Below are 27,009 nucleotides of genomic sequence, written 5' to 3'. Positions count from 1 at the left end.
AAGAAATGTTTCTTACTAAAAATTGTTTACATAGACTTCATTGCACAATTTGGCCTATCAAGGATTTATTACAAATTCTTGTAGAGTGTATACTCTTAACTCATCAGCTTTTAAGTTTCACATTATATGAGTGGTTTTCAAAAACAAAAGCCAAAAGCACCAAAACCAAAAAAAAAAACCCCACATCAGACCAAAAACTCCAAACCCCACCCAAGCCTCCAAAACAAGCTTTAAGCTAAAATAGAGTAAAACAATTATCTCAGGAATATGTAAGTATTTTCAAAGATATCCAGTAAGTTATCACCAAAATAACCTCTACTTGAATCGACACCAGAAGCAGCTTACTGAATTCCAAATTACTTGTCCCTGACGCAACTGCTAATACTCCTCTTGAAGCAAAAGCCTCAGGAAAGAGCTCATCAAACCACCATGTAAAAGCATTCTGACTTTACCAAGCCTATTTTTAATAAAACAACTACGCTAAGGCAAGAAATTATTTTGCAGAACTGTAGCACCCCTTAGACCTCCAAGCGAGGCTAGTGATCTCATTTGTTAGTTTTCCCAGGTAATCTCACTATAAACTCAGACTCACAGTAAATTCAAACTGCTGCTAAGTTAAGAAGAGAGCTTCTCTCATCCCTTTTCCTATCACCCCCTCAAAAGGCCCAAGGCTCTGCATGTGGTCTAAAGGAAATTCTGTGTTAGCTAAGCACAAATAAAGACGAGAACACATTTGCCCAACAACCTCACTTACTAATCTCCAGTTTACCCAGTCCGTCTTGTTAGACAGCTTCTGTTGTAACTCGCGTAACCGAATATGAAAAATGCGAGCACATAAGTGTACTCTTCATACATACGTACACAAAGCAACACCTGATTAACTACCGCTTACAAAATAAGGCATGCTGAAACAGTAGCAAGAGAGCATAACAACATGAGTGGTAAATAATGCTGTTCTAATTCACTCTACTGTTTTAATCTTTATTAGACACCTACAGTGAAAATATTTTAATCCCTGTAGATACTTAACAGTACTTGCATGGTCTGGAATCTAAACCTTATTGGGACGGGGCTCAGCTTTTTTGCTCCTGTTCTGGCTTAATGCTCCTCTAGCACAAGGAGCTATAACAGGCTGATAAAACACATTTAAAATTACATTTTCTGACTTTTTAGAAAGTAAGAAGATATACTTACTTCAGTATCATATTCATAGTTTCATTTCGATCTTTACCTTGAAATGGTAGTGTACCAGTAAGCATTTCAAACTGAAAAGAACAAATGTTAATCTAAATCAACACTTCTTCTCTTAATTGTTCAAACAAAAGTACTGCACCTTTCCCTATTACTACACTAGACATACTGGCTTAAGCTTTTAAAAGATCATAAACAAATTTCACAAATGCAAAATTTAGTTTTCATTGGCACTTTACACGATTATAACAGTGGCAACTGTAATGTAATGATGATGTAGGAATGTTTTACATCCATAAGCTACTTTTATTAAAGTAATAAAAATCCCCTCCATAACCTAGTTTTAGATGTTGCTGTACTATGAAAACAGCAAGAATAAATTCTAAAACATTACTTTACTTTTAATGTCAATGTGCATGTTTCAGTCTGATGCTCTAACACATCACAGCAAAGGCATAAACGCTAGCGGTTAATGGCTTACTGCACTACTCCACTCCAGTATTCAACAGGTTTACTCTTACAAAAACGCAATTAATATTCCATCAAACCAAGCCTTCAGGTTTTTTTTTCTTTAAAGTACCCCGAAAAATAAATATACAAACTGAAGTTTCACACTGACTACAACTATTCTAAATGACTAATGGACTACACGTATGATACTTGTGGTTCCCGTTAAGTACTCCTTACAGGGTTAAAGAGGTGAAAAGTAAGTTAGTTGCTACTTCAGTAGCAACTCAGTGATTGAATTCTCTCTCCCCCTTCTCCCAGCATTCAGAATTAAATCTGGACAAGCTTCTTCTAAAGACATCATTTGACATTAGACATAGGCAGCGTATTTGCGACCGTAAGCAAGGAAAGCAGCGAAGCATACAGTACCATGAGAACACCAAAGGACCACCAGTCAGCACTCTGGTTGTGCCCTCGCCTGTTTACTACTTCAGGTGCCATGTACTCTACAGTACCACAGAAAGAATAGGCCTTCTTCTCTTGATCTACTGATTCTTTGCTGAGTCCAAAGTCTACAACAACAGCATTACAAGAATACAGCCAGTAAAGAAGTTTAGAGAAAAAAAAAAATACTGTACATGGTATTTCAAAAATCATTGTGATAGCTTTTGTTTGTTTGCTTTCAGGAATATTATGGGATTATTCTAGCTCTTCATGAAACAAGAAACTGCAGATATCTAGAGATACTCCAGACATTTACTTTATTACATACCACCAAAACCATTCTATAAATCATATTAAACTGATGACTAGTCATCAATATTACTCTTCAAAAATAACTCAATGTTTAAAATATTACACATTTAGAGATTTAAGATAATAAGTTTTCATTTACTCTGCTTAATGCCCATTTTATTCACACCAAAAAATGGATACAAGTAAAAATGAGTTTTAAAGAGAACACAGTCTGCAGGGTCTGGTATTACTGAGTGATGAATAAATAAAATGAGACTAAAAATAACGTTGTTATATAAGACCATATGGTTCTGCAACCTGACTGAAGTTCAGTACAGAAGAGTTTTGCATGTCTGCTCACTTTATTCCCAGAATACTTTTTTTTCTCCCGTTTGAGCAACACCATAGAGTACACAAGTCCTTGATACTAGCCCAACTCTGAAGAAGAGGCTCTCAAGCATCCCTTTTTTCCAAGGGGAAATTATTGTTAATCAATATCCCCATCAATTATTCTTTCCAGTTTCAGAAGGAAGTGCAAACTTGAGAATTTAATTAGATTTAAATATATCATGCAGAATTTTTTAAATTATGCATTTTATAAACATTATTTCCATCACTATTATTCCATCAAGTCTTTGAGAGTTTAAAAAACTTCTTTTTCTCTTGGAATCTAATAACAGTACCTATAGATCAAATTATATAATGAAATACACAATACATAAGTATCACCTTAAATGTAATGTAAAGCTTTCAGAAATTCATAGTAATTTGTTTTCCAAATAGTCAGTCTTTTGTATATATCACTTCCTAGAATATATATCTTTTTAATTGTTCCTCACAGAACATTTTTCTTTTTACACCAAAAGCACCTCTGTTCCCTTTTAAAAGTCTCACAGTCAGCAACTTTAGCCTAAGTCTAACACCTCTTGATCTTCAATTAAGAGGCATTTCATACTAAGTCTTGATACAGCTCACTTTCTAACCTGAATAGTGCATAGTTTTAGTTACTAACACATCACCACCTAAAGTTCCTTTAAAAACACCCCACATTCAATGTTTGGGTTTATCTTTTCAACTACACTTCTTCTATTTTAACCACAGCAATTAGGATCTGCACTTTACAGCAATATCGCTGCTAACGCTGCAATTTGATCTACGCAAATATTAACCAATATGAAAACTAACTTCAGTGGTACCTGCATGGACATCAGGATCTGGCAAATGACCAAAACCATCAGATAAAGTCTCTGACTATCTAAAATACTTCAATAAAACTACTTAATACTATAAAAATAATCATTATATAGGGAAGGGATACATAGAAAGTTTTCTAAACAGCTGAGTACTGGCTCACACATACTCCAGCCATCACTATGGGTATCTTAGTCTTATACAGAAATATGTTCGAAAAGTGCTGTACTAATAAACATTACCTACCTGTTAACTTGATATGTCCTGCTTCATCAAGCAAAATGCTGAAAATTAAAATTCACATTCACCAATACACATAAAGAGCAATGGTTACACATAACGTTTAAACTATAATAGTTAACAATATTTATCTCCAACTTCTATTATTAATTTAACAAGCCAATAGTATTTCACTTAAATCACAGACATATTTTTAAATTTTAATGTTTGTTTACATAGTCTAACAAAAGTATTTTTAATGTTTTTACATCACAATAGTGGAAAATGCAAAGCAACAAGCAAAATACACGTAATAGTGGTAAAATACATTTTACTTTACTTTTCTGGCTTCAGGTCCCTGTATACAATTCCCAAGCTGTGAAGGTGATCCAAAGCAAGGGCCAGTTCTGCGAGGTAGAATTTCACATCTTCCTCTGTAAACATAACCTAATAAGAACTGTATAGATTTACCTTCTGATCTTGTCTTCAGTTTTTAAAACTGCAATCTAAAAAAATATCAACCTGTCTCCCTAAATTTCAAAATGTTTTAGAAGTAACCTTATGAACTTGTAATTTGTGAATTTACCTAACAGAAATTATATACTAATATAGGCTAATCATCAAGTATACAGAAGAACTACCTGCAGCACTTAAACAAAAATGTCAGCACGTACTGCAGAGCATTAGCTAACTTTTAAGGTAATAAATTTAATTGTTACATTTGGCGTTACTGACCAGCAGCACTCCTTCTGCCATAATCCTATACAGACTGTTTTCTGCTGCATCGTAAAATTTAGTATGACTGCTGTATTGGGTGACTGCCTCTGTGAATTCATATGAACAACATTTAGAAAAAAAACCCTAGAAATAATTTAGAAAAAAGTATGCAAAATAAAACACTTTGGTGAAAATAACAACAACGTGAAAATCTGCAGTGGGAGTTGAAGAACCTATTCTGCTCTTCTTAGGAAAAGAAATTTGAAGAACTCTAGTGAGATACTGAAAAACTGACTGACCTTGCACATAGAGCGTTCGAGAGATGCATTTCTATCCTAAATACTCAACAAGCTGCTTCTAATTTCATACACAAGAATTATACCTGCTTTGGCTCTTGTCATGTTCTACAAGTTACTGGAGAAACCAGTAATCTTTAAATTACTGGAACTGAATTTGAGGTTTAAGTGAACTATTCCCTTATTTGTTGAAAATACCAGGAACAAGAAGAACATCCACCTCAACTGCACAGCAGATAGCTAACAAGACAAATTAAGGTAACTGGGTTTACTTATTTAGTAATACACTGATCTGTACTTCAAATCGCACACGTGTAATCTGTTCTACTGGCAACAGAAATATTCCTGATTTCCATAATGGTAGTTATTAATGTTGTATGAACAATAAAGCTCTTGCGCTACATAAAGTTTCACCTTGATTTTATAAAGAGCAATGTTGATACTGGTTTTCATATATATCCAAAACAGCAAGAGGAAGCCCCGAATACCCCGAGTCCTTGGAGCACCCAAAAATGCAAATCTCAGAATGCAATGATGCTAATGGTAATCTACAATCTCCCAATAATAATTTCATTTAAAATTGCTTTCTGTGTGAAATTAAACACGATGCAAGTCAACTTCATTAAATGTTACCAATGAAAACTTCATTATATACTCATTTCACTTCCACAGCTGAAACTCTCATACTCACATTAGAATTCAAAGACCAACAAAAGTGTTTTAATAACCTCATACCAAACCCAATTAATTTAAGATTATCCTTGCGTGGAAAGTACGAAATGCCATGGGGAATTTACCCTCATGTGCATTGTCCACTGTCTTTGTTCTATCATGTGCTTTTGAAAATACCTAGTCTTCCCACCAGAAAATAAAAAGGCTTGATTTTTTAAAATTTTATCTCTATACACAGTAAGTGTTCAAAAGCCATCAGAGAAGGTAACTGAAGTCTTCGGAAAAACATGTAGAGACCTACAGTAAGAACACTTGACAGTCATTACTTTATTCCCAGAGGGAATACGTGCCCCTCTCAACCACTTAGCTTGTGTTATTATGGATAGACTTGCATCCCTTATTTAAGGATGTTGCATACTCGGTAATCCTGGCTGTGTTAGTGCGAAGGAATAGTTCTTCCTGCTTTACCAGAATTTCCTCTGTAATTACACATCCTATATCAAAGCAGAGATTCACCTCTTTCTTACCTACTGTTCCAATAACCTTTTATAAGTCAGTTGATTTGTTTAAGACCCAAGGTTAATTAATTTTGAGCTCAGTTCTTAGACATGATCACTGTTTTGCCAAGGTCAGCTTTTTATAAAAAAAAAGAAAATAAAAATTCTTTTAAAGTCTATCTTCTTTTTTGCCTGTTCCTAAAGTAAAGCTTTATTTTTACAGAAAGTATATGGGGAAAAAAACTAGCATACTTACATACTGGGGAGAAAACAACCTCCTTCATGTCATGAAAAATCAGTCAGATACTCAGTGTTCTCACTTAAGAAGATGGCTTTTACTATGCATTAGCAATATAAATGTATCTACACTAGTGAAAACACTGAAAAGCTCTCTTATGGTGAAGTTGTTGAGAAATCACCATTAAAAATTTAGATCTTTAATAAAGGTTTGCAGAAAGAAAATAAAAGTCTTATAGTTCATAGTACTTAAGGTAACATATAATAAAAATTTGATGACAAGTGTCTGAAAAAAAATAGTAAGAGGCTGCATCATGTTGCCTCCTCTGAAGCTGTCTCTCCACAAAATAAAAATAGAAATGAAAAATTAAAATTCCAGTTACGTGCCAATGTTAGATGAAGGGGAGTGGTCTCAAAAGCATTCAATATTCACATGTTGTGAAATTAAGCATTAGGGTTTGTATTACAGCATTATGAAACTTTACAGTGCAGCAGAAATCTCTTACAGATGTGGGCTTCCAGCAGCACCTAAGCTGGCTATGAGCACAGTAACTATACTTCCCTTTTTTTTAATTGCTAAACCTTAATTTACTTCAGTTACGTTTCCAAGCAACAAAACATTTTTAGACAAAAGAACTGTACTTAGCAGACATCAAATTCAAACTTAGGCTACAAATCAATCCACACTGATGTTTCTTAGGATTACAGATTATCTTCTAGACTATGTAAGGGAAGCCCAACTAAGTTTTTAATAACTTGACTATGACAAGAAATGTGGGTGAAACAGTTAAAGAAGACAATCCTATACCGGGTTACAAGGTAACCTCTTGTCTAACACTGAGTTGAAATAAAATTTTAGGTACTTACCTCTTTGGATAATCGTGTGAATACATCTCCTCCCCTGAGAAAATCCAATATTAAATATAGCTTCCCTTCAGTCTGAAAGGCTTCAAAATAAAAAAAAAGAAAAAACAAACAAAAAAATTTGTGTGACAAAGATGATCTACAACACAGATCTGAATGCTTTTATAACTTGGAAATTTCAATGAAAGGTAATATTTCTGTTACGGGACTGAAACAATTCAGCAGCACATGAGGTATTTATTGAATGAGTCTTCTGTGAAGAAGCAAGTAATATCTTAGTCATAAAATATCATTAAAATACTGTTCTTTTATTTCTCCATAGTCAGAGAGGGAATCACCAAGTATGTTAAACTACTGTGTTCTGGTTTTACTCAATGAAAAGTAAAAAATCTCTGCACAACTTGTAAGAATTTTCTAAATCTTTGATTTCAAGATAACTTAACTTAAACTTTTATATACATGTGTATTTACATTCCTTTTTTTAACCCTGTGATTTAAAGTTGCTAGAATCTAATTTGGACACTAAAATGGACACTACAAAACTGAGAAAGAACAAGGTCAGCTATGCCTTCAAGTAATGAAAGAAACAGTAGCAAAAAAAGAAAAAAAAAATACCAACCATAGTGCAGTTTGACGATAAATGGATGATTTACTTCTACTAATATATCTCTCTCCATTTTTGTACGAACTCTATCCCGAACTAAGGAAAAAAAAAGAAAAAAGAAAAAACACTAGTATGAAACAAATGTATTTAGTAAAACACACATGGAGTAGAAATTAACATACGGAAAGTCTTTGCTATCTAAAGAAGTATTTTTCCTTGTTACCTTATTTGTTTTTAATTCTTAAGTCTCCACAAAACACATGCTTGCAGACAGCAAAACTGTTTTCTTACCTGCCCCAGCTTCCTTAATGTCTACATTTTTTTTTCCAACACATCCTGGTATTCTGTGATAATCCAGATTACTTTAGAGAAAGAAGTTCACACCTACACTTTCAGGCAGCTAACTTCAACTTCTAAATTAACTATCTGTACTGAATATGTATTTTCTGCCTTTCAGGATTACTTTCTCCTCTTCAACTAGTAACAGTCCCTGTTTACATACAGTAGAGTTGCCTCCACTAAAGTGTGTTCTGAAAGCCAAAACAGTAAGTTAGCCTGCTATGGCACCTACAACAAGAGGTAATGACTTAACATCTTTAACCACAACAGAGTTCTAACTTAATGAATGAAAAAAAGAAAATTGTTTATGAAATATAATGAAAAACTAAACAATTAAATAACGCAATTTGAAACTTTGAAAGCGTACTTTTTACCATATAATCAAAGTTATCTGGTCAGATTTAAAATAATGAACTTAAAGTTATTCTAGAAAAAAGCTACTGTCGGAGAACAGTCATGAACCCACTAAAAATTATTTTTTAAAAAATATTTTAAAGACAAGTATTTACAATACTTATTTAAGAGATACGGTTGCACTGAAAATCATTTTCTCAAGTTCCAATTCAAAAGATAAACGTACCTTTTAAAGAAGCTTTTTTCAAAACTTTCATTGCATAAAGTTGCCCAGCATCAGGACCAATTATTTTCCGTACAAGGAAGACCTGGTAACATAAACACCACTTTTGAAATTACTGCTGAAAATATTTTATGTAAGCATGACCAAAAGCCATTACTATGTCTGTACTTTTCATTTCATTCCTACAGACAAGGAGATCACATGTCCCTAACTCCATCCCATTTCTCAAAAACTCCAAGGAATAAAAAGATGCTGAATATTCATAATAAGTCTTTTTGCATAAGCAAGCTTAGCAATCAAATAAGCAACTAGCACAAAGCATTTACAAACCTCCTACTAATTTCAGACAGCTTTCAGTGTTCTCTCCTAAGCACGCATCTTGAAAGGAAGGGCAAAATTGCATTTCCTTAATCAGATTAGAGGTACATGCACCACCAAGCTCTCTGAAGTATTCACATTGGTCATAAACTATACATTCTTTCCTACAGCCTGCAGTTTAAATAAGTACTTATTTGATAAGTACTTGTATAAATGCGTTTCTTTACATTACTTTCTTAGAGAAAGACAATTCTGCCTGGTCTGCCACCTCCTAAGAGATCTTTGAGGTTCAAGACCCAAGTCTCCAATATGCAATAGGCTATAATAATGAATTCTCTAAGTGTGGCAAGACGAAAGCAAGGAAGCCTCACCATTTAAGATCAAAGCGCCCTTTTCCCTCTGGAATAGCAACTCCAACAGGTTTTTCTACTCTTTTCTTTCCAGAGGAGTTTTAAAGACAGATGGTATATAACTTGACACTAAGAAAAGTGTAATGTTAGAATATTAGTCAGTAGAGGTACGTGTATTTGTACTGCATTATTCTAACTAGCAGGTCTTTCAGTTTACAGAGTTGTTTGGTATGTGCTCCTGTTTCCAAGTTGTTGTTCTTACAATAGCAATTACTAGCTATGAGGAATGTTTGTACTGCAAAAAAAAAAAAATTTACAAGTCACAAGAAAATGCCAAAAACCACTTGAAATTGCCTCTCTGATCTTACCTTATTCAGATTTTCATTTACATATATAACACGTTAGAAATTATTAAATATCTAGAATTATTTAAGAAATAATCAAATAAGTTTGTTGAATTTTCTATTCTAGAATCAGAAATTCACACGCTGTCACTGAATAAGTTATACAGAGTTAGGAGAGGAGTTAGTTTTGCTTTAAACTCTAGTTAGAAGAAAAACGTCATCATGTTTCAAGGTTATCAGGCTTTTGTTTTGTTTACATTTTGCCCAATGATCGACCTACAGCATGGCTCTCCTGTTACACGATATTGATGCTCAAATAGTAAAAGTAGTAATTCAAACACCAGCAAATAAGAAAACTTCTGTAGAGTAATACACTCATGACTAGAAAAGTAAAATATTAATAAGAATGTACAAATATTTTAGCGCTTCATAACTAGCAGCTTGTCAGAATGCAAGGAATTAACGTACAAGTTGCAAATTCTGCTGATAAGGACCAAAACAGCCGCCACTGAAAACTACTCGAGCACCATCTATTTAATTAGCAGACAAAGTCTTCATAATCCCACATCTTGCGGAGGTGCAACAATTGGTTTTTAATTGCAAAGCACAATCAAGAGGGACACATTACGTAAACCATTCACCTAAGCAAATCAAAGACCATTTTCAGCAGAGCAGGTTCTGAAGCCTCAGAACACCATCAAAGGCTGTAGAAACTCAGTAACGGGCAGGAGGTTTAACCCCTTATTTCTGTGAAGCAGCGTTAAATCCTGCACAGACGTCAAAAAAAGACATGGGCTGTAGCACGATACTAGCCAAAGCAAACAAACCTTGTGTTTGCTAAACCCAAAGGGAGATCTCTGGAAGTAGGAACTAGAAAGAGAAAACAAACACCATGAAGGCAACAGACATTGATCTTCGTTGTTTGTTTTCTCTTTGCACAGAAAGCAACAAATACTAGATAAAAAGAGGCCTGTTCAGATGTGCAACAGTTACTGTCCAATTCAAAGCTGGTTCCTAAACCAAGTACTGCCAAGTTTCAAAAGTTCTAATCCAGACATCTCGCCAGGTTGGTGGGATTCTGAGCCAGAGCATTCCTTACACTATCAGAACTCTGTAAAGTCAGAATCTGAGTCAGGGCTAAGATGTCTGTTCCAGATATAAAGCTGATTGTCTATTTTTATGTGTTGTAAAAGATCTAGTTTGAGAGTCTGGTTTTAAAAAATAAATTAGCTTCTTATACACTAGGATTAATATTTGAATTAATATGTTTCAAACTAGTGACTGAGACATTTGATTTTTCATTTCACTTCTACATTAAAAAAATATTTTAACAAAAAATTGCTATATTTCTTCTATACCCTATTTGTATAATTGTTCATTTAAAGTCTTTTACCTGTAAATCATTTGATAATGACAACAAAATAAAAAAATAAAGACTGAAATACATTTCCCAGGTTATTGACTTTATTGGTACTTTGGTTCAAGTTCCAGACTACCACAATCATTCTTCTACATCAATACAGATCTCACATATTGAAAAAAGTCAAACATTCACAGCGTGTCAAGTACCATCATTAAAAGACAAATCACCATCTCCTCCAGAAGCGTCTATCAATGTCTATTACACCTCTGCTGCCTCCCAGGCATCAACCTTAACTACAGCAGATATGAGCCAATCCATATGGAGAGAGATATTGCTCATTCTGATTTCTCACTAGATGCTGCAATAAAGTCTTGAGGCAGTTGAACATACCATAATTTTATTTCAAAGAGCCATGGCATTAGCCAAACAGAGCCTGTCAATACCAGAGCTGTTCCATAAAAACCACCTCTAACTCTATAACCCAACCGGTAAAATCCCTTGCTGTTGGTACCATTGTTTCCACGAAGCTGTAGATGCCAGTACAGATGAACCACAAACACGCCTCTCTGTTCAGTTAAAGCAAACTGTAACTTTCCATGGCAGATCTCCTAAAATTTGCTTCTGACTCACCCTTCTGCCTAGAGACTGAGGCTGTTGCCTCCCTGTCTCCGATATGACTTTGTGTCCTGCTATAAACAGTGCTCCCTTGGCATCAGAGCAAGATCGGAGAAAGATCAAATTCATCAGTAACTTATCAAACATTCCCAGTGACTCTGCCATGAATCTGACTGTCTTATCCAAAAATGTACTTCAGCTAACCCCTCTCAGGTTGACTGTCTGGACAGGTCTATGGAGAAAGGCACTGCTTTTCTTCCAAAAAATGCCAAGTCAGAAAGGCTATTTTTTTGTAAACAACAAAACAAAAAAAACCCCACATCAACCAACTGCAAAATGGGATGGATAACTTCCTCCAAAACAGGGCAATTTCCACAAGCATATCTACCTGTACTCAGATTTGTTCTGTTTATACCTAACCTTGTAGTATTACAGAAATAAGGGAAGTAAAACGTTAATAAAACAAAGGCAGGTTCAAAGTGGACATCAGACGAAATCAAAGTTTGTTATCTTACCTTTCCAAATGATCCCTGTCCAAGAACCTTAAGTAGTTCAAATTGCGCTGGATCTGCTTTCTCACATCCTTCTTTCACATGGTGTGTAATAGGAATTTCTTTCACACTTCCTTCATCCTATTATTTCAAGGCAAACAAAAAGACAACAATGAACAGGCCTGAATTAAGCAACTCTTGTTACAAGTCCATGTAAACGCCTGCTCCCTTTTTTTTTTTAAATAAAATATTTGAAATTCTAATAAGGCATAAAATAAACTTGTTCAAATGAAGAGTTCTCCCATCCATCCTTTCTTAAAGAAATACATCTAAAATCCCTAAACCAAAGTAAAATTTTCAAAGAATGCTCATTTCCTTTTGGCAAAAATATTACAACTACAGCGAAGATGGATTTTCTTACATGAAAGGAATACACAGATTTTGAAACCAAGTCTAAGCTGATCCTTCTGTGCTTCACCTCTGGTTTAGAACCTTCAGTTTTCCCAGTGATTGCTCTTCTCATCTTTCCCTTCCCTGAAATAGCCTTAATGAAAGCTAAATTGCATTTCATCATTTTAGGTAACTATTGCTTTTCACAGCAGCAAATAATAAATACAGTCATCCAGTTGTAGCTAAAGAAATATGCATCATTTGAAAAGCATAAATAAGATATGAGTCATCTTAAGAACTCTGCAAATTCTTGCATCCATCAGAAGGAACAGATCTCTGAGCCGCAGAGCTCATGGAAAGGCTATCCTGTGTGGAGGCTTCCTTCAGAAAGCTGAAGGTAATTCCAAGGTCGGTAAAAGATTTAGTGTTTTGTTGACTTTTCCCTGTTATTCTCATCTTCATCAAACCAGGACACAGCAGCTACAATTGCGAAAAGACGAACATTCATGTTGAAAACAAATCAGATGATGTATTGCAGCTTTTACAGTGTAGGACAAGGTTCTGTGAGCCAAAACAAGCGAGGTGTCAAAATAAGCACCTTGAAACTACAAACTACGTGCTAAGGCCTACAACAGCAACCTCAGCTTGCATGTAGAAAAGGAGTAGCACTCCTCAGCTCTATCAAGAACAGCAATGAATTTCTTGTACACAGAGTATAAATACAACTTTGCAGTGCTTCACTTTTAGGGTATCCAAATTATTATTAACTGTCCTTCTGTCCTCTCTTTAGCTCTTCATTTTGAAAGCTTCTCTTAGCAGAGAGCAGTAAAACACTCTACTAAGCCTCTGTGCATTGCCAATGACAAGTATGTACACCATCAGAAAAAGACCTGGCCACTTGATGAAACGGTTGGTTTTAAGAACGAATTCTTTAGTCCAAGTTGACTAGAGAAAGTCTTGCTGTCTAAGACCACACATTAAAACTTACAATCAGCATTATCAGACTTGATATAGAAGTATCTAGATAAAATTATCTAGGTGTGGTTAAAAAGAAGTTCAGGGTAGAAACCTGGTCATGTGTATGTACTTACTGCAATAAATAAAGAAAAAAAAAAAAAAGGGGGGAGGCAATCATCACACTGTCTATGCCATTATGCATAGACACGCATTAACTATCTATGCCTTAATTGCTTTGTTTGTCCAGAGGGGGAAAGAAAGAGTTCAAACTAACATCTTCATATATTCACAAACTGTAGACCAGTTCTTATTGCACATGAGTCCTTCCCCCTCCCCTACATCTCTTATTTCATACTTTTTCTGGAAAAGGCCTGTTTGTTCCCCCTGCTTCCCATGCAACAGTAGCTACTAAGACAAGGCACTGCTGGATAATAAAGTTAATTCTTTAATTCACACTCTAAGCTACTTTATTTTCCTTTGTTCACAAAAAAAAAAACAAAACAGCTGACATGCACTGATAACACAGTGTATACACCCCAACTTCATTTCATCCATCCATCTTGCTGACGATGCATTACACATTTCTATGAAAGACACACATCGCTATTTTTTAAACACATGCCTGGAATTTAAGGCAGGTAAGAACACTAGCATTTCAAGTCATCTAATGACAGATGCAAGCAGTGATTTCTCTAGTTATACACCAAGTTGTACAACAAACTTAATGACTGGTTCTTTTATGAAATATGTAAATACTCTACTTAGAAGTCTTTTTGCTTGAACATCCTAATTTGTATTCCCTAACACTGTGAACCTTGGCATGAGAAAAGATCTTTAAGAGTTTATCTGCTCTTCTATTTGTCACCCACCTTGAGCCATTAGCCTGTGACATCACACGCAGTTGCTGCGGAGACTGACAGATTATTTCTAAATGTGAACTGAGGAGAAAAATGTTTTCCATGCAAATAAAGATTAACTTGAGATGTATGAAGTGAGTTTTTTTTTTTATTAAGTGTTTTACCTTCACAAAAGAAGTCTATGTAATTTCACCTACTTAACTATCATTAAAGTACTAAAAATTGGCATGACTGACATATAAAGAGACCTCTGCATCATCAACAATAAATGAGCAGGTACAGAGTTGAACAGAGATACAAGCCAGTTTCATTTTCATTTCTAGTTGGGCCTCCATGAACTGTAAATCTGGTTATCTGATTTTGTGCTCTGCTGCTTGAGCAGCAAATCTATTTCATAGCTCAGGTACTAGCTCCCACTGAGTCGCCTTGCAAAATCTAGAGGTAACTATTGCCAGCAGGTTCAACAGAAGGCAAAGCACTGAAAGAAACGCCGCAATCGGTTATGGCTTTGTGCCATCTTACTTCGTTACAGCTTGACTGGTATGAAGCTGCAAGCACCTAACAAACAAGCTCAACAACATCGTTCTGGTTCAGGTACAGTGAAAGATTGAGACAACCCGTTGCTCATCTGTTTTTGCTACGCATAAGATGACTGTGACACTGACGGTTTATTTACTTACTCCACACCAGGAAACGTCCAAGCAGCACTTTTCTACTCCCAAGAGTTTATTCTCCAAATCACTTACTGAAAAAGTTATTACTGCAATACAAAGCAGTGGTTACAGCTGGCAATACGATCTACTTGATAGGTTCTTCCATGATCCTATTCAAAAATATATGGATGTGTGTGTTGAAAAGTGATGGCAAATTTTTCTATGCAAAGTCCGGCATCTGACCATGCAGAAAATTAGCCTGAAGTTTATTCCAAGATTTAGTCAGCATATAGAACACTGATCTTCAGCATCCCCTAAACATGCACATCACCAAGGCACTGGACAAAAGCCATTCTCAACAGGGTTTATCTGGGATATTTTTTTATATAAAAGTCAAATTAACATGGTGTAAAAATTAATTCTGTTCTAAAACAGCAGAAACCAAGTATCTTCTAGATGAATGTACAGCAACTACATTAAAAAATACAAAGGAAGAACAGATGAGAGTGTAATAAGAGCAACATTAAGCACTCTGTGTATAAAAAGTTCAAAGTTGGACTGAGCATTTTCTGAGGTTCAGGGATCTGTAAACGCGCTCTCCAGCACACAGAACCTGTTTTTCAAAAAGCACTGCCTCACACGGCAAACATTCCCAAATAAGGCACTTCCAGCCCCTACCCAGGTACTAATTTCCAATATCATCTTGGAGACTTAGAGTCTCTTCAGATCTGGTCAAATAAAATGACAGGTTCAAAAGTTATTAAAGAGCAGGGAATGCATAAATCTTGCTTCAAAAGGAAGTCATGCTAATGAGTGTCTAAACTGAGCATCTATCAAATATACTTACGTGGTAGGAATATGGTTCACCTTCTTCCATGGGCTCATCTGCCATTTTAAGGCCATTTAGCTGGAGAAGGGAAGGAAAGGGAATGCAGGAGAAAGGAAAAAAAAACAAACAACAAAACAAAACCAACATTAAGACCTAACAATTTCAAGTAAGTTGAGTTCATAATTTGACCAATTTACATTTCAGAACACATAAATGAAAACTGGTGTTCTTGTTGCTCTAATTTAAAACTGTAGTTTCAAAGAAATACTACTACTTAGTAGTTATATTCGGCATCTCCCTTATGTATAATTTAGCATATCTCTTTGTAAACCCCATTCCATGGTGCTACTTAATGGGAATGAATTTACAATTCCTTCTTTAAAAGCTACAGATAATACAAAGCTACATCCATACAAAGTGACATCAACATAAAATTCTACCATTACACACAAAATTTATGTTGTGGATGCTTCTCAGAAACTTAAAAACCTAAAACTGCTGCAAAAAACTAATTTGCAGTTTAAGGAGAAAAGACTCAAAAGTAACTTCAAATCTTTCTGGGGCAAGAGGGAGACGTGCAAGAGCAGCTAGAACTGGGAATACATACCACACAATTCTTATACACAAAAAGAATTACCTATTTCCTCAAAAAATTATATTCCTCTAAATATTTGCTTGCATCAAAAGTTACTTAAATATCTAGCAAATACAATACTCAAAATTTAATGAAGTACTTTAGAAACTGTAGATCTGTATATTAAAATATTTGTGGATCAATGTCAAAAATAACACCTTTAAGAGGCAAAAAAGTATGATATGCATGTGGACAGAAGGAAATAAATGAAATGCTCTTAAATGAGCACAATACTTGCCAGCATTTGCCTACCCCTCTTCACACACTTCAAACAACAAAGATACCAAGCCCAGAGACACAGTAAAAAGAGTTTAATTTCTAGGTAAAGTTATTTAGTTTTGGCTCTCCTTAACTAACAAACAATTCAATGTTTTTTAACAACTGAAAGAGAAAAAACCCACAGAAATATAAAGGACATGCTCTGTTTCAACATGCAAAGCACTAATTAAAAACTGGAAATACCTGACAAAATCGGGTGAGGTCAATTATGGATTTTACTAGCGATAATTACTTATTTATTTATATGTTAATTGTTCAGCATCACTACCTTCATGTGGCATAGACCTCATGTAAGAAAATACTAACTAGAAATAATATAAGGAAACTCAAACTACTTTTTTTTCCCCCTGAAAACAGAAGTTGAAACAATTAAGTTCTTAGACCAAGTAATGACTTTTCTGTTATACTTCTAACTTATCTAAAATACATGCCTAAGACACTGACGACCATACCATATTGCAGTATGTGAGCTGGTAAAACACAGGACTACAAATAATCTTGAAATACCACAAAGACCATGCCTCTCTTTAAAAACAAAACAGAAAGCTCAACAAATGGGGAGAGCTGAAGGGACAGGTTCATACCACCATGACTGCATTATCTAAGCAAGCCCTTAACCACTTCCACTGCTTCTTCTAAGAGTCTTCTAAGAGACACCCACTATACTTGTTACTGTATGAATTAACTGGATACATCAAGAAGTAATGCCAAGTTCAGACCAGATATGAAGTCCAACCTCATTTCAGCGATCACCGCCACGTGATTTCTTCTCACGATTATCACTGGACTACATTCAAGTGTGAATCAGTGTGCGGCCCACCGAAGCTGTCCAAAAAGCTTATTTGGACCTAGTAAGAAAACGGGTTTCTACTCCAGGTGCTCAGGAATACAATTCCTCACTCATGGACTTTAATTTGAAGTGAATTTAGTGTGCATGTCACCTTTTCTTTCTTTAAATTTTCAACATTTTCCAAGTTTTTTTTTACTTAAATTTAAGCTCTGGAACCAAAACCACTAGCCAGAAGAACTGCAGATACACTGAAAACGGTAGCTTCACTCCAGGCAATCGGATACAGAAACCTCTCACTCCTTTAATGGGACTCTTAACCAAAAATCAGTATGTTATCTACATAGTTCCTGAGCACACCATGTAGGCATACTTTCAGCTTTCTGGCAAATCAAATATAGTACCTTATTGGATTTTTATGGCAGGTAATCAAATGTCATCTTAATTAACAATTTCCTATCGCACAGCTTTCCTCTTCATTGTTGTTCATGTTTGTTTGTTTGGTTGGTTTTTCCCCTGTCCAGTCTCTCTATAACTACAAAGACTGGGATACCTGCCAATTTTTAGTCCAAAGAATTTTGTGTTCAAGAGCATGAATCTACTTTTATCGCCTGATATACATGACTACACTTTTGCTTTATTTGTTTGTGAATCCTGGTCACTGTCCTTTAAAAAAAAAAAAAAAACAACCAAACAAAACAAATGACAACAAAGCTGTTGGATCACAACCCAAAGTCTAGTAGTTTTAAAGAACTAGTAGTTTGTTACTCATTCAGTTAAAAAAATCAATGACAAAAATCAACTAATTTCTGTTCTGTACAGTTACTTATATTGGCCAAGTTTCAGTAACTAGAAGTTTCCACTGTCTTTCATATTAGGCAAAAAAGAAAAAGCACAATTAATACTTAATTCCCACCATTACGGACACCAAATACAAGAACTGCCTCCGCAGCCAACAGGTACCCCTTTTAGAGATCTGATCATGAATATTTATGCACAAACATATATAGAACAGAACAGAACTATTTTAACCTCTAAGTCATTACTTACTAAATACCTACGAACGCACAAATTTAATTTGTGATTGAGCATTAGAAAGTATTTATCTCTATAAAGAGAACAGGTGAAAGGAAGCGAGTACCACTATTCTGAAGGAGATTCTTTCATCCTTGAATCATTTTGCTGTTCAGTACTGCTAGAGTCCTGCAAATAATTGAATATTTTAAATACTAACTTTCACTAAAACACAAACTAAACTCAGACATATTAAAAGATGAGAACAAAGTTAAGGTTAGACAACCTGGCAGGTAAGAAACTTACTTTTCCAGAGGTGCAGGCTAAGAGACCCAGTCCTCCGACACCAGACCGCCTCTGAGGTAACACAGCGCAATCTGCCTTCCGATTTAAACAGCCGCGCTGGATCCCATGACTAGCTGGGACTATACCCCATTCCCTTGGGAGAACACCCAGAGGGCTTTTGTGGGCTGCTAAAAGGCTTAACTATTATTGCATATGTTTCACCTCCAATAATTACAGCAGAACAGAGGAATTACCGTTCTACCAAAGACTAGAACCGTCTTCCCCCCATATGAAGGATGTTTTAACAGTTTAGATGGTAAATGCATTATGGTTTGGTGGACCTATAGGTTTTGGCCAAAAGCAGCTAGAAAAATGGTCGGCAAAAATGCCTAACTACATGGAAAAACAGAAGATGATGTAAAGCTGGTTTGTTCTGCCCTGCTTTTATATGTCTTCATTTAGCCATTCAAAGAGAATTAAAAATTTTATAGAAAAAAAAACAGAGTTGGGAATTTTATAATCATGGTATTATTAGAAGTAGAAAGAATTATTCATCAACACTCACGTATAAGCTTGCCTGGCTTCAAACAGGTAAAATTCTACGTATAGGTCAACAAAAGCTTCTGCATCCTCCACGGTTCCTCCTTCACTGTGCTTAATTTGCTAAGCTACTGCAGCTACAGTCACCAGACCTACACCTCTCAATTCTTCCAAACGAACACAGGACAAACGAGTTTGCCTCCCTACACACAAAAGCATTACTTCAAATACTTATTTCTAAAATGTCAGAGTGGAAGCTTACATTAGAAGCCCCAATCATTCTGAAAAGACTTTGGAAAAAAAAAAAAATCCTTTGAAAAACAGTCCTGTCAAGACAACCACATTTGTTCCTCATTTATTTTGAATCACATCTGCAGAGAGTTTGCATCATTAATTTAATTAGCAACACATTGGCCTACTGGATCTTATTTCCTGAGATAGGCTGGAGAAATTCAGGGGTTCTGTGCACAGCCCAACAGGTGAGGGGTTTTATTGTTTTTGTAAAAAACACCTCAAAGTCACTCTGAACAAAACTGAAGCTTAAAGACGTCTGCTTTTCCTATAAAACATCCACAACTTTTCTCCATGCAACAGTTGTGTTGGTTTGTTTGTTTTTTTTTTTTAAAAAGTAGATATTGTTGTTGCATCCAGGTGCCCAAGTTGGGTTCAGTGCTCTTTGCTGCCTGGGAGGAACAATTTCCCCCAGTACAGCAGCCAACCCCATGAAGAGGAAGACAAACCAGTATTATTAGGGTTACTGGACACAGGGTTACACCCTCTAAAGCCGAGTCCCACCCTACCACAACATGACCAGAGGAAGAATGTCCCACTGACGGCAGTGCCTACATGAGACTCTGCAGGTCTGCGCTGAATTTTCTTCTTATCCGCTCACTGCACGAACTCTATGCTAGCCTCAGCCCCTCGGCTCCTCTCACAAAAGGAAGAAGCCAGGTAACTCACTCACACTCTCTTTAAACATGCCAAGTAAAAGAGGAAGATAAAGCCACCTACCTTAAAACAAACAAACCAACCCACCCACCCACACCAAAACTTAAACCCATAATAAGTTACCAGGGAAAGTTACAAAGTTATTTTCCCGTGACAAATAAGTGATACATTCAGATGGGATAACAAACCTCCAGCAACATGTAATTACTAATTCTAAGAGAACATTTTGATCCTTTCCGTGATCAGAGAGAATCACATGTGTCTCAGATTAGCTATGGCTATGACAGGACACAAACCTAACCATAAGCATAGGCATCACTAAGGCAGTAAAGGACTTGAGATCTCTTCGCTACCGCCTGCCTGGGAGAAGACTGTAACTCCATGATCAAGGGGCATAAAGCAGCCACTCTGCACATCGTGTTTAATGGCAGATTAAAGAATACTGGAAAAGGGTAAGATTTAAACTTGATTAAAACAGCAAATTCTATTCTTGAAGCAATAAAATAGTAGTACGTGAATATTACAACCCTATATATTATGAGTTAAACAAACCATACCATTCTTCTGCTTTAGAGTTATTGTGAAGTTTCTCCAAAGCTGTCCTGCAGGAACTGAGGTGAGCTACCTCGAACAGACCACCCCCCCACCCCCGCTCCTTTTAGAGACTCCGAATATCATAGCAGATGTCCAAAATGATCTTCAAGTGGTATATCAAACCAGAATTATTATTATTATATTGTAGCACTTTCCAATGCACAAAGACAGTAATTGTTTTCCATTTAAGAGGTTAATGTGCTTACTCTTTTTTTTTTTTTTTCCACTTTTTTTTTTAAGGTAGCTTGTTCTTATAAGTTATTATAAAAACTGTACATTGTTGCAATAGCCGAGGGCCCTTAATTCAAGTTACAGGCAATACTATTACTTTCTTTTCTTAATGTTACACCACCTAATTGTGGAGATTTTCAGAGATGCACAAAACTAGGTAGCTGAGTCATCCACATCACTGCCAGTAATTACTCACAAAGGAGTTATGCAACTCCTAACACAGACAAAATTCAGTGGCCTTTGACAGACCAGGCTCAGAACACACTTAAGAGGATGGACTGAAAAACACTGGCCAGAATCAAAGATGTATTTATTTAAACTGGCATGGGCAACAGATTATGCAGAACAGCAGCAAAGCTCAACTCACGAACGTGCCTCTTGGAAGACAGCAACTTTGAATGTAGCCCAGTTTTCTAGCAGAAAATTCCAGTCACTTTGTTGTTCCAGCCTTGTCACTGTCAGCCAATTAAGCAATTGGTTTCTGAAGTATTTATTTCAAAAATAAATATCCGAGTATCAGGTTGCATTTACACAATTCACAATACTCATGTATTGCAAACAGCATGCACTTAAGTCAATTACACTTCTCCTTCCAAACACATGCAAGACTACTACTACTAAATGAGTAGAAAATTCCAAAATTACTGTATTCTGCCCAATTGCAAGTATTATGCATCTCATTCAGCTTGGTTAATAAAATGTTAACACTTACTGTTTCTTTGTAGGCTGCAATCACAATTTAATAATCTACAACAGTTGATTATAATCAACACTCTCATACTTATTTTTATTGCCATGAAAATACTTATTAATCCTATATTTAGGAGGAAAGACGTTCACTTGGTATTTGAAGCTTGAACTGAACGACATCAACCCTTCTGAACCTGGCTTAAGGAATGCCCCCAGTCACAAAACTGCTTCACAGGTGACACTGTCCTAGGAATCTAAGAACAGACAGGAAGAGCAGAGTGCATGGTCCAAAAAGCAATCCTCAGCACTTCAAAGACCACCAACGTGAAAAAGGACAAAATAATTAAATCCTAAATTTCTTCCAAAAGTTCACATTGTTTTTATGCCTTGAAGCATGAAAATCTGTTTCCTACCTCCAAGACTGCATTCTTCCCTTGCCAACTGTTTTTACTTCATCAAGTCAACACAAGTGCTACTTCACGGGAAATGCACTTATTTCTAATAACATAATCCTAAATTTAGTCAGCAAGCAGACTCCTCAGAGAAAACTGCTCCTCAGATTTTTCCTCCTATGCCACAACTGATGGACAACAGCATTAGAAAATGCAAGTAAGTCTTCAAAATACAGGACCATTTCCCAGTAACACTGTTGACTGTAGTTCCAGTGAGGCCAAGGTCACAGAGATCTACCAGATTGCCAACACAGGGTTGCAGTAATTACTAAAGGCTATAATTAATTCTATAAAATTCAAATGAAGATTCCAAACCAAAATTCATTTTAACACAAAATAAACCTTTATTAAATCCCCAAACCATGTGACTATAGCATTCCAACAAGTGAAAAGTGCTACATATCCCTGAGATGCACTCAATATAAAGTGTTATTACAATAACAAGTATTTGTTAATGTAATGTGGAACTTCACACGCAACTTGAAGAAACCGGTTTTAGTACAGATGAAGTCTCCAACGCTGCCAGCCAGATTAACACAGATATAACAAACACAGTGTCTCATTTTCATCAGAGTACAACTGAAACAGTTTTACGCAGACCCTGTTAAATAAGTTGTTCATGTACGAGCCTGAGAAAAATACAAATTAAAGAACGACTGTCGCAAACAGTTGCCTGTGGCTGTCACGAACACAGAGCTGTTTCAGCTGGACATCCACCGTCCTCTGCTCTGTTGGCTAGATGAGCATGACTTCAGAACCAGGCTCCTAGAGCGGTGCGTTGCCAAGCTCAGGTCTCTTCACTAGCCCTAGCCAAGCTCACATCTCTTTATTAGCCCTAGCCCAAGCATTTGAAGATAACTTAAACGTCACCACCACCAGCAGAACTACCTGTCTGAGCTTTGCTGTGCTGGAGCTCGGGCTGGCTCTCCAGCCTCCTGCTAACCGCCAATACAATATTTACAGTACAGTCCCAACATAAAAGCGGCACTGAACACAACACTCTGAAAGCAGCATTAGTCTTTGTGGAGGGGTATTTGCCCAGCCAGCAAATACTGAGAGACACACAACAACATTCACAGTCAGATGTTTTTTAAATTTTAACACTGATATATCACAACACTCTTAAAGAACAGATCAACATGGCCAAGAAAGTTCCCAGACCTTCAATAAGCTTCATACCTTAACTACAGCATACTATTTTTACAAACCGTAAGATTAACAAATAAGCCCTAACACTTCTGCTGACTTTTTAATCCTTACCTGTAGCTTCACTAACATAATTAGGACTTCTCTAACATTAAGGTACAGGGACTGCGTCAAGTATTATTAGATGGTTAGAATATTTTAAAGAGTAGCAGCCACGGTGTAGAAGTGTATGTCCAGTAATTACAGCACTTGAAAGTGGAACTCTGTAGACACAGCTATAGAAAATAATAATAATTAAGAAAAACCCTGCTAAGTTTAACACCTCATAGTTTTATTTCTGTTGTGAATTACTACGTTTTTTTTTCCTGTGTAATTTTTTAATCAGAGAATTAAATTTCAACAAGATCCCCTAAAGGATATCCTTTCACTCTTGCCTAAACTTTAACCTACGCCTGTTCTGCGCACTTTGCACTTAAGAAACGAATTTGCTTACAGACCTTTTCACTTATGATAAGAAAAGCCTACTGCATCACAGAAAGCAAGTCTGACCAGTTTTAAGAAGCTTTATTTAGATAACATCTTTCAGGTCTAATACACCTAGGTGTAATCTTGTATTTGTCATACTTGACAATACTTGATACGCAAACCTACGCTTCTGATTTAAAAGTGCAAGTTTTAATACTCAAGCGTCACATTGTCCTGAGATACAGACGTTATTGCTGCACAACCAGTTTTACCATTTATTTCCTTTTAAATAGCATTTGGTACTTGCTTATGGATGCATATAGAGCACTAAGCAATACCTGGAAGTCATTCCTCATTCTTTACAATGTTTAAGCATCCAAACCTCGGTCACACAGTCCTGGCTCCTTCTGTTAGTTTTGTGTATGATAATTACTGCATAGTTATTCAACAAAAAAAAAAAAGCAAAGGCACCTCTCCTAGGGACGACCGACCTGGATGCACATCCAGATTAGTACAATCAAATTTTCAGAAGTTAAAGCAACTTTCCACAGGAGCTACAGCCATAAAAAGTTTACAAAAAAAAAAAAAAAAAACCAAACCAAAACCCTGCTGAGTTGTATGCGAGCTGGGAACCGGTAACTGTGACATGAACGTCGTTGGGAAGGCGACACAAAGCCCACCGGCCTTCCGCAGGCGTTACTCTGACAAGCTATCGCCTCTCCGCACTCCACGCGCGCTGTGGCCGCCTCGCAGCCCGCACCCCGCCGGGGAGCCCGATTTCCGCGGAGCCCCCAAGGGCTGTGAGGCGGCGGAGGCCCGCGGGATGGGCCCGGCCGCGGGGACGGGCAGGGGCTGCGGGTCCCGCTTGGGGGCCGCCGCTTCCCCGAGACGGGCCGGAGCCGGGGGCCAGCTGCCAGAGAGGCCGGTCCCGGCGCGGCTGCTGCAGGCCAGGTGCCCGGGCGGCGGGGGCCGGATCCCGAGGGAGGCGGGGGAAGCGGCGGCGCCGGGATCCGGCGGGGGAGGGCGGCGGACGGAGCGGGGGCGGGGGCCGGCGGGGAGAGGCCGGGGACGGGGGCGTTGCGGTCCGCCCGCCCTCCGCCCCCGGCCCGGCCGCTGGCAGGCGGCAGCGGGGCCCGGGGAGGCAGGTGGCGGCGGGGAACCGGCCGCGGCGCGGGGAGCCCCGCCCGCCCCGGCCCCACACTGACCTCTCCGCCGCTCACGTACAGCTCCATTTTGTAGCAGGGCTCCGGCTCCTCCGCGTCCTCCAGCGGAGCGAACGGCACCATGTCCCGGCTTCTCCTCCTAGCCGGGCAGCCGCCGCCAGCCGCTGCCCGTTCCCCGGCCCGCGACGAGCCCCCTCCTCCTCCTGCCCATAGAGCGCGGCGGCGGAGCTGTGGCTACCGGTGCTGCCGGCCGGCGGGGGCGGCGCCGCTCTGCGCTCCCCCGCGCACACCCCCCAACATGGCGGCCGGCGGGGGCGGGGCCTGCGCGGCATGGGGATGACGTCAGGGCGGGCCGGAGAATCCCCAACATGGCGGGCGGGGTGGGGGGAGAGCAGTGACGCGCGGTGACGCGCGCGGTGGCCGTTAACGTTCGCTTTTGGCGGGCGGCGCTTGGCTGAGGGGGCCAGGGCCGAGCGGGGAGGCTGCGTCCCGGGAAATGACAAAGGGGGCGAAAAACCCGAAAACTTGAGTTATGTTTTTCAAAATTCAGGGGTGGCAGGATGTGAAACACAAAGCTAGAAAGTGGAAAACCTGTACGCCTCTAGGAGAGAGTGGGGAGGCCTGCTTCTTCCCAGTTATGGGCTCCATTGTTCCCAACCGTGTGTTCAGAGAGAAACACCACAGTATTCCCAAACCTGAGGGGGCAGAAAAAAGACCATGGATGAAAAAAGTAATACTTCTCCATCACTGATCTTAGGAACTGGAAAACACTAGTTGATATGAACAAAAATAGATATTTTTAAGGGTAGAAAACTGCCTCAATGGCACTGAGGTTTTATTCAAACACTCTGCGTTGCCTTTTAGTAAGCCCTGCCCTTTAGGTAAAGCTAGCAAAGGAAGTCTCAAACCATTCTTAATTGCCAAAAAAATTTGATGAAATTAGCACCAAAGTTACCCAGTGCTTGAGAGAGAATTTATGTTTTAATATAGAACTGTTTAGGCTAGGTCGCTTCCAAACGTTATTTTTTATAGTAGGATTGTGTGAATATGGTGCTTTTAGAGCAATTAAGCGACAGAAAAAGAAGGACAAGCCCCATCTTCGTGGGCCTTTGCTTCACACGCAGCTGCCTACTGCAGTGCCTCTGTTTGTGTAACTGGTGTGCATCCAGAAGAAGCCAAATGGCCAAATCTTTTCTGTGAGATTAAATATGTAAGTACTTGAGCAGTGCCATCAGGCAGATCTTAATTTAAATATAAAGGAAATCAAGGGAGAAGTGACTTTTAGAAAGTGCTTGAGTGCTCAGCAAGAACTTGGGCCTGAAACTTGTGTTGCAGATGCCGTTTCCCTGCATCTGCCTTTTCCTATTACCTTAAACAATCAGAGATTGCAAACAAGTGTTCTGTGTCCCCAAGGTCTCAGCACTATAATATTTGAGAAGTTCAGAGAAAAGCAATAATCAAAGAAGTTAGGATTGTTATTCATGTCAAAGACTATAAAAGCAAAATTTTGATGTATGTAGATAGAATACTGACTGAATAAGAAAAAGTAAATTGAGAATTTCTTTTACTTTAGGTCTCACAACCAAAGCAGCAAAATATATTCAATAAAAAGGCAACAATATGTCACTGAAATTTAAACATTATCAAGATTTCCTCCTCCCAATGGTCTTTTATAGAGAAATAAAACATCAAAAATATAATAGCAAGTCATTAATTTAGGAAGACCCAGGCCTTGTGTTTTAGGTTTCAAATGAATGTTTAAATAGTATATATCTGGATATTTTTCATACCTTTTTCTAAGCCATCTAATTAGCCCGTGTCCATGACTATATGAATATCAAATCTCATTTGGTGTGCAGTTTTCAGATGAGGATATCAGATCTCATTTGGTGTGCAGTTTTCAGCGGAATATTTCTTACAATCCCATTCCAGTTCCTTAATTTGTTCAGCAGGTTCTGCCCATTATGCTCCTCAGCAGGTCATTCCATGATCAGCATGACATTATAACCACTTTTGCCCCCCGTCAGG

At 37.7% G+C, this 27,009-nt stretch overlaps 1 protein-coding gene across 4 annotated transcripts in view; it reads right to left on the bottom strand.

Moving 5' to 3' along the window:
• RPS6KA6 (ribosomal protein S6 kinase A6) overlaps positions 1 to 25,239 on the bottom strand; it is a 254,402-nt gene extending 229,163 nt beyond the window's left edge. For 2 of the 4 annotated variants that reach the window (XM_086756088.1, XM_086756085.1), the window contains exons 1-10: positions 25,024 to 25,239; positions 15,772 to 15,831; positions 12,092 to 12,208; positions 8,590 to 8,671; positions 7,686 to 7,766; positions 7,070 to 7,149; positions 4,119 to 4,240; positions 3,811 to 3,848; positions 2,068 to 2,210; positions 1,195 to 1,265 (exon numbers count right to left, since the gene is read on the bottom strand). In XM_086756088.1, coding sequence (XP_086612214.1) covers positions 1,195 to 1,265; positions 2,068 to 2,210; positions 3,811 to 3,848; positions 4,119 to 4,240; positions 7,070 to 7,149; positions 7,686 to 7,766; positions 8,590 to 8,671; positions 12,092 to 12,208; positions 15,772 to 15,831; positions 25,024 to 25,104 — 875 coding nt within the window. In that variant the 5' untranslated portion in view covers positions 25,105 to 25,239. The remainder of the gene's footprint in view (positions 1 to 1,194; positions 1,266 to 2,067; positions 2,211 to 3,810; positions 3,849 to 4,118; positions 4,241 to 7,069; positions 7,150 to 7,685; positions 7,767 to 8,589; positions 8,672 to 12,091; positions 12,209 to 15,771; positions 15,832 to 25,023) is intronic. The other 2 variants (XM_086756086.1, XM_086756087.1) reach the window with 2 other exon arrangements.
• Positions 25,240 to 27,009: the final 1,770 nt, after the last annotated feature.

This window comes from Chlamydotis macqueenii, chromosome 11 (genome assembly GCF_036417535.1).
Source record: "Chlamydotis macqueenii isolate bChlMac1 chromosome 11, bChlMac1.mat, whole genome shotgun sequence".
NCBI lineage: Eukaryota > Metazoa > Chordata > Aves > Otidiformes > Otididae > Chlamydotis > Chlamydotis macqueenii.
This window is presented reverse-complemented; position numbering and strand designations above follow the sequence as displayed.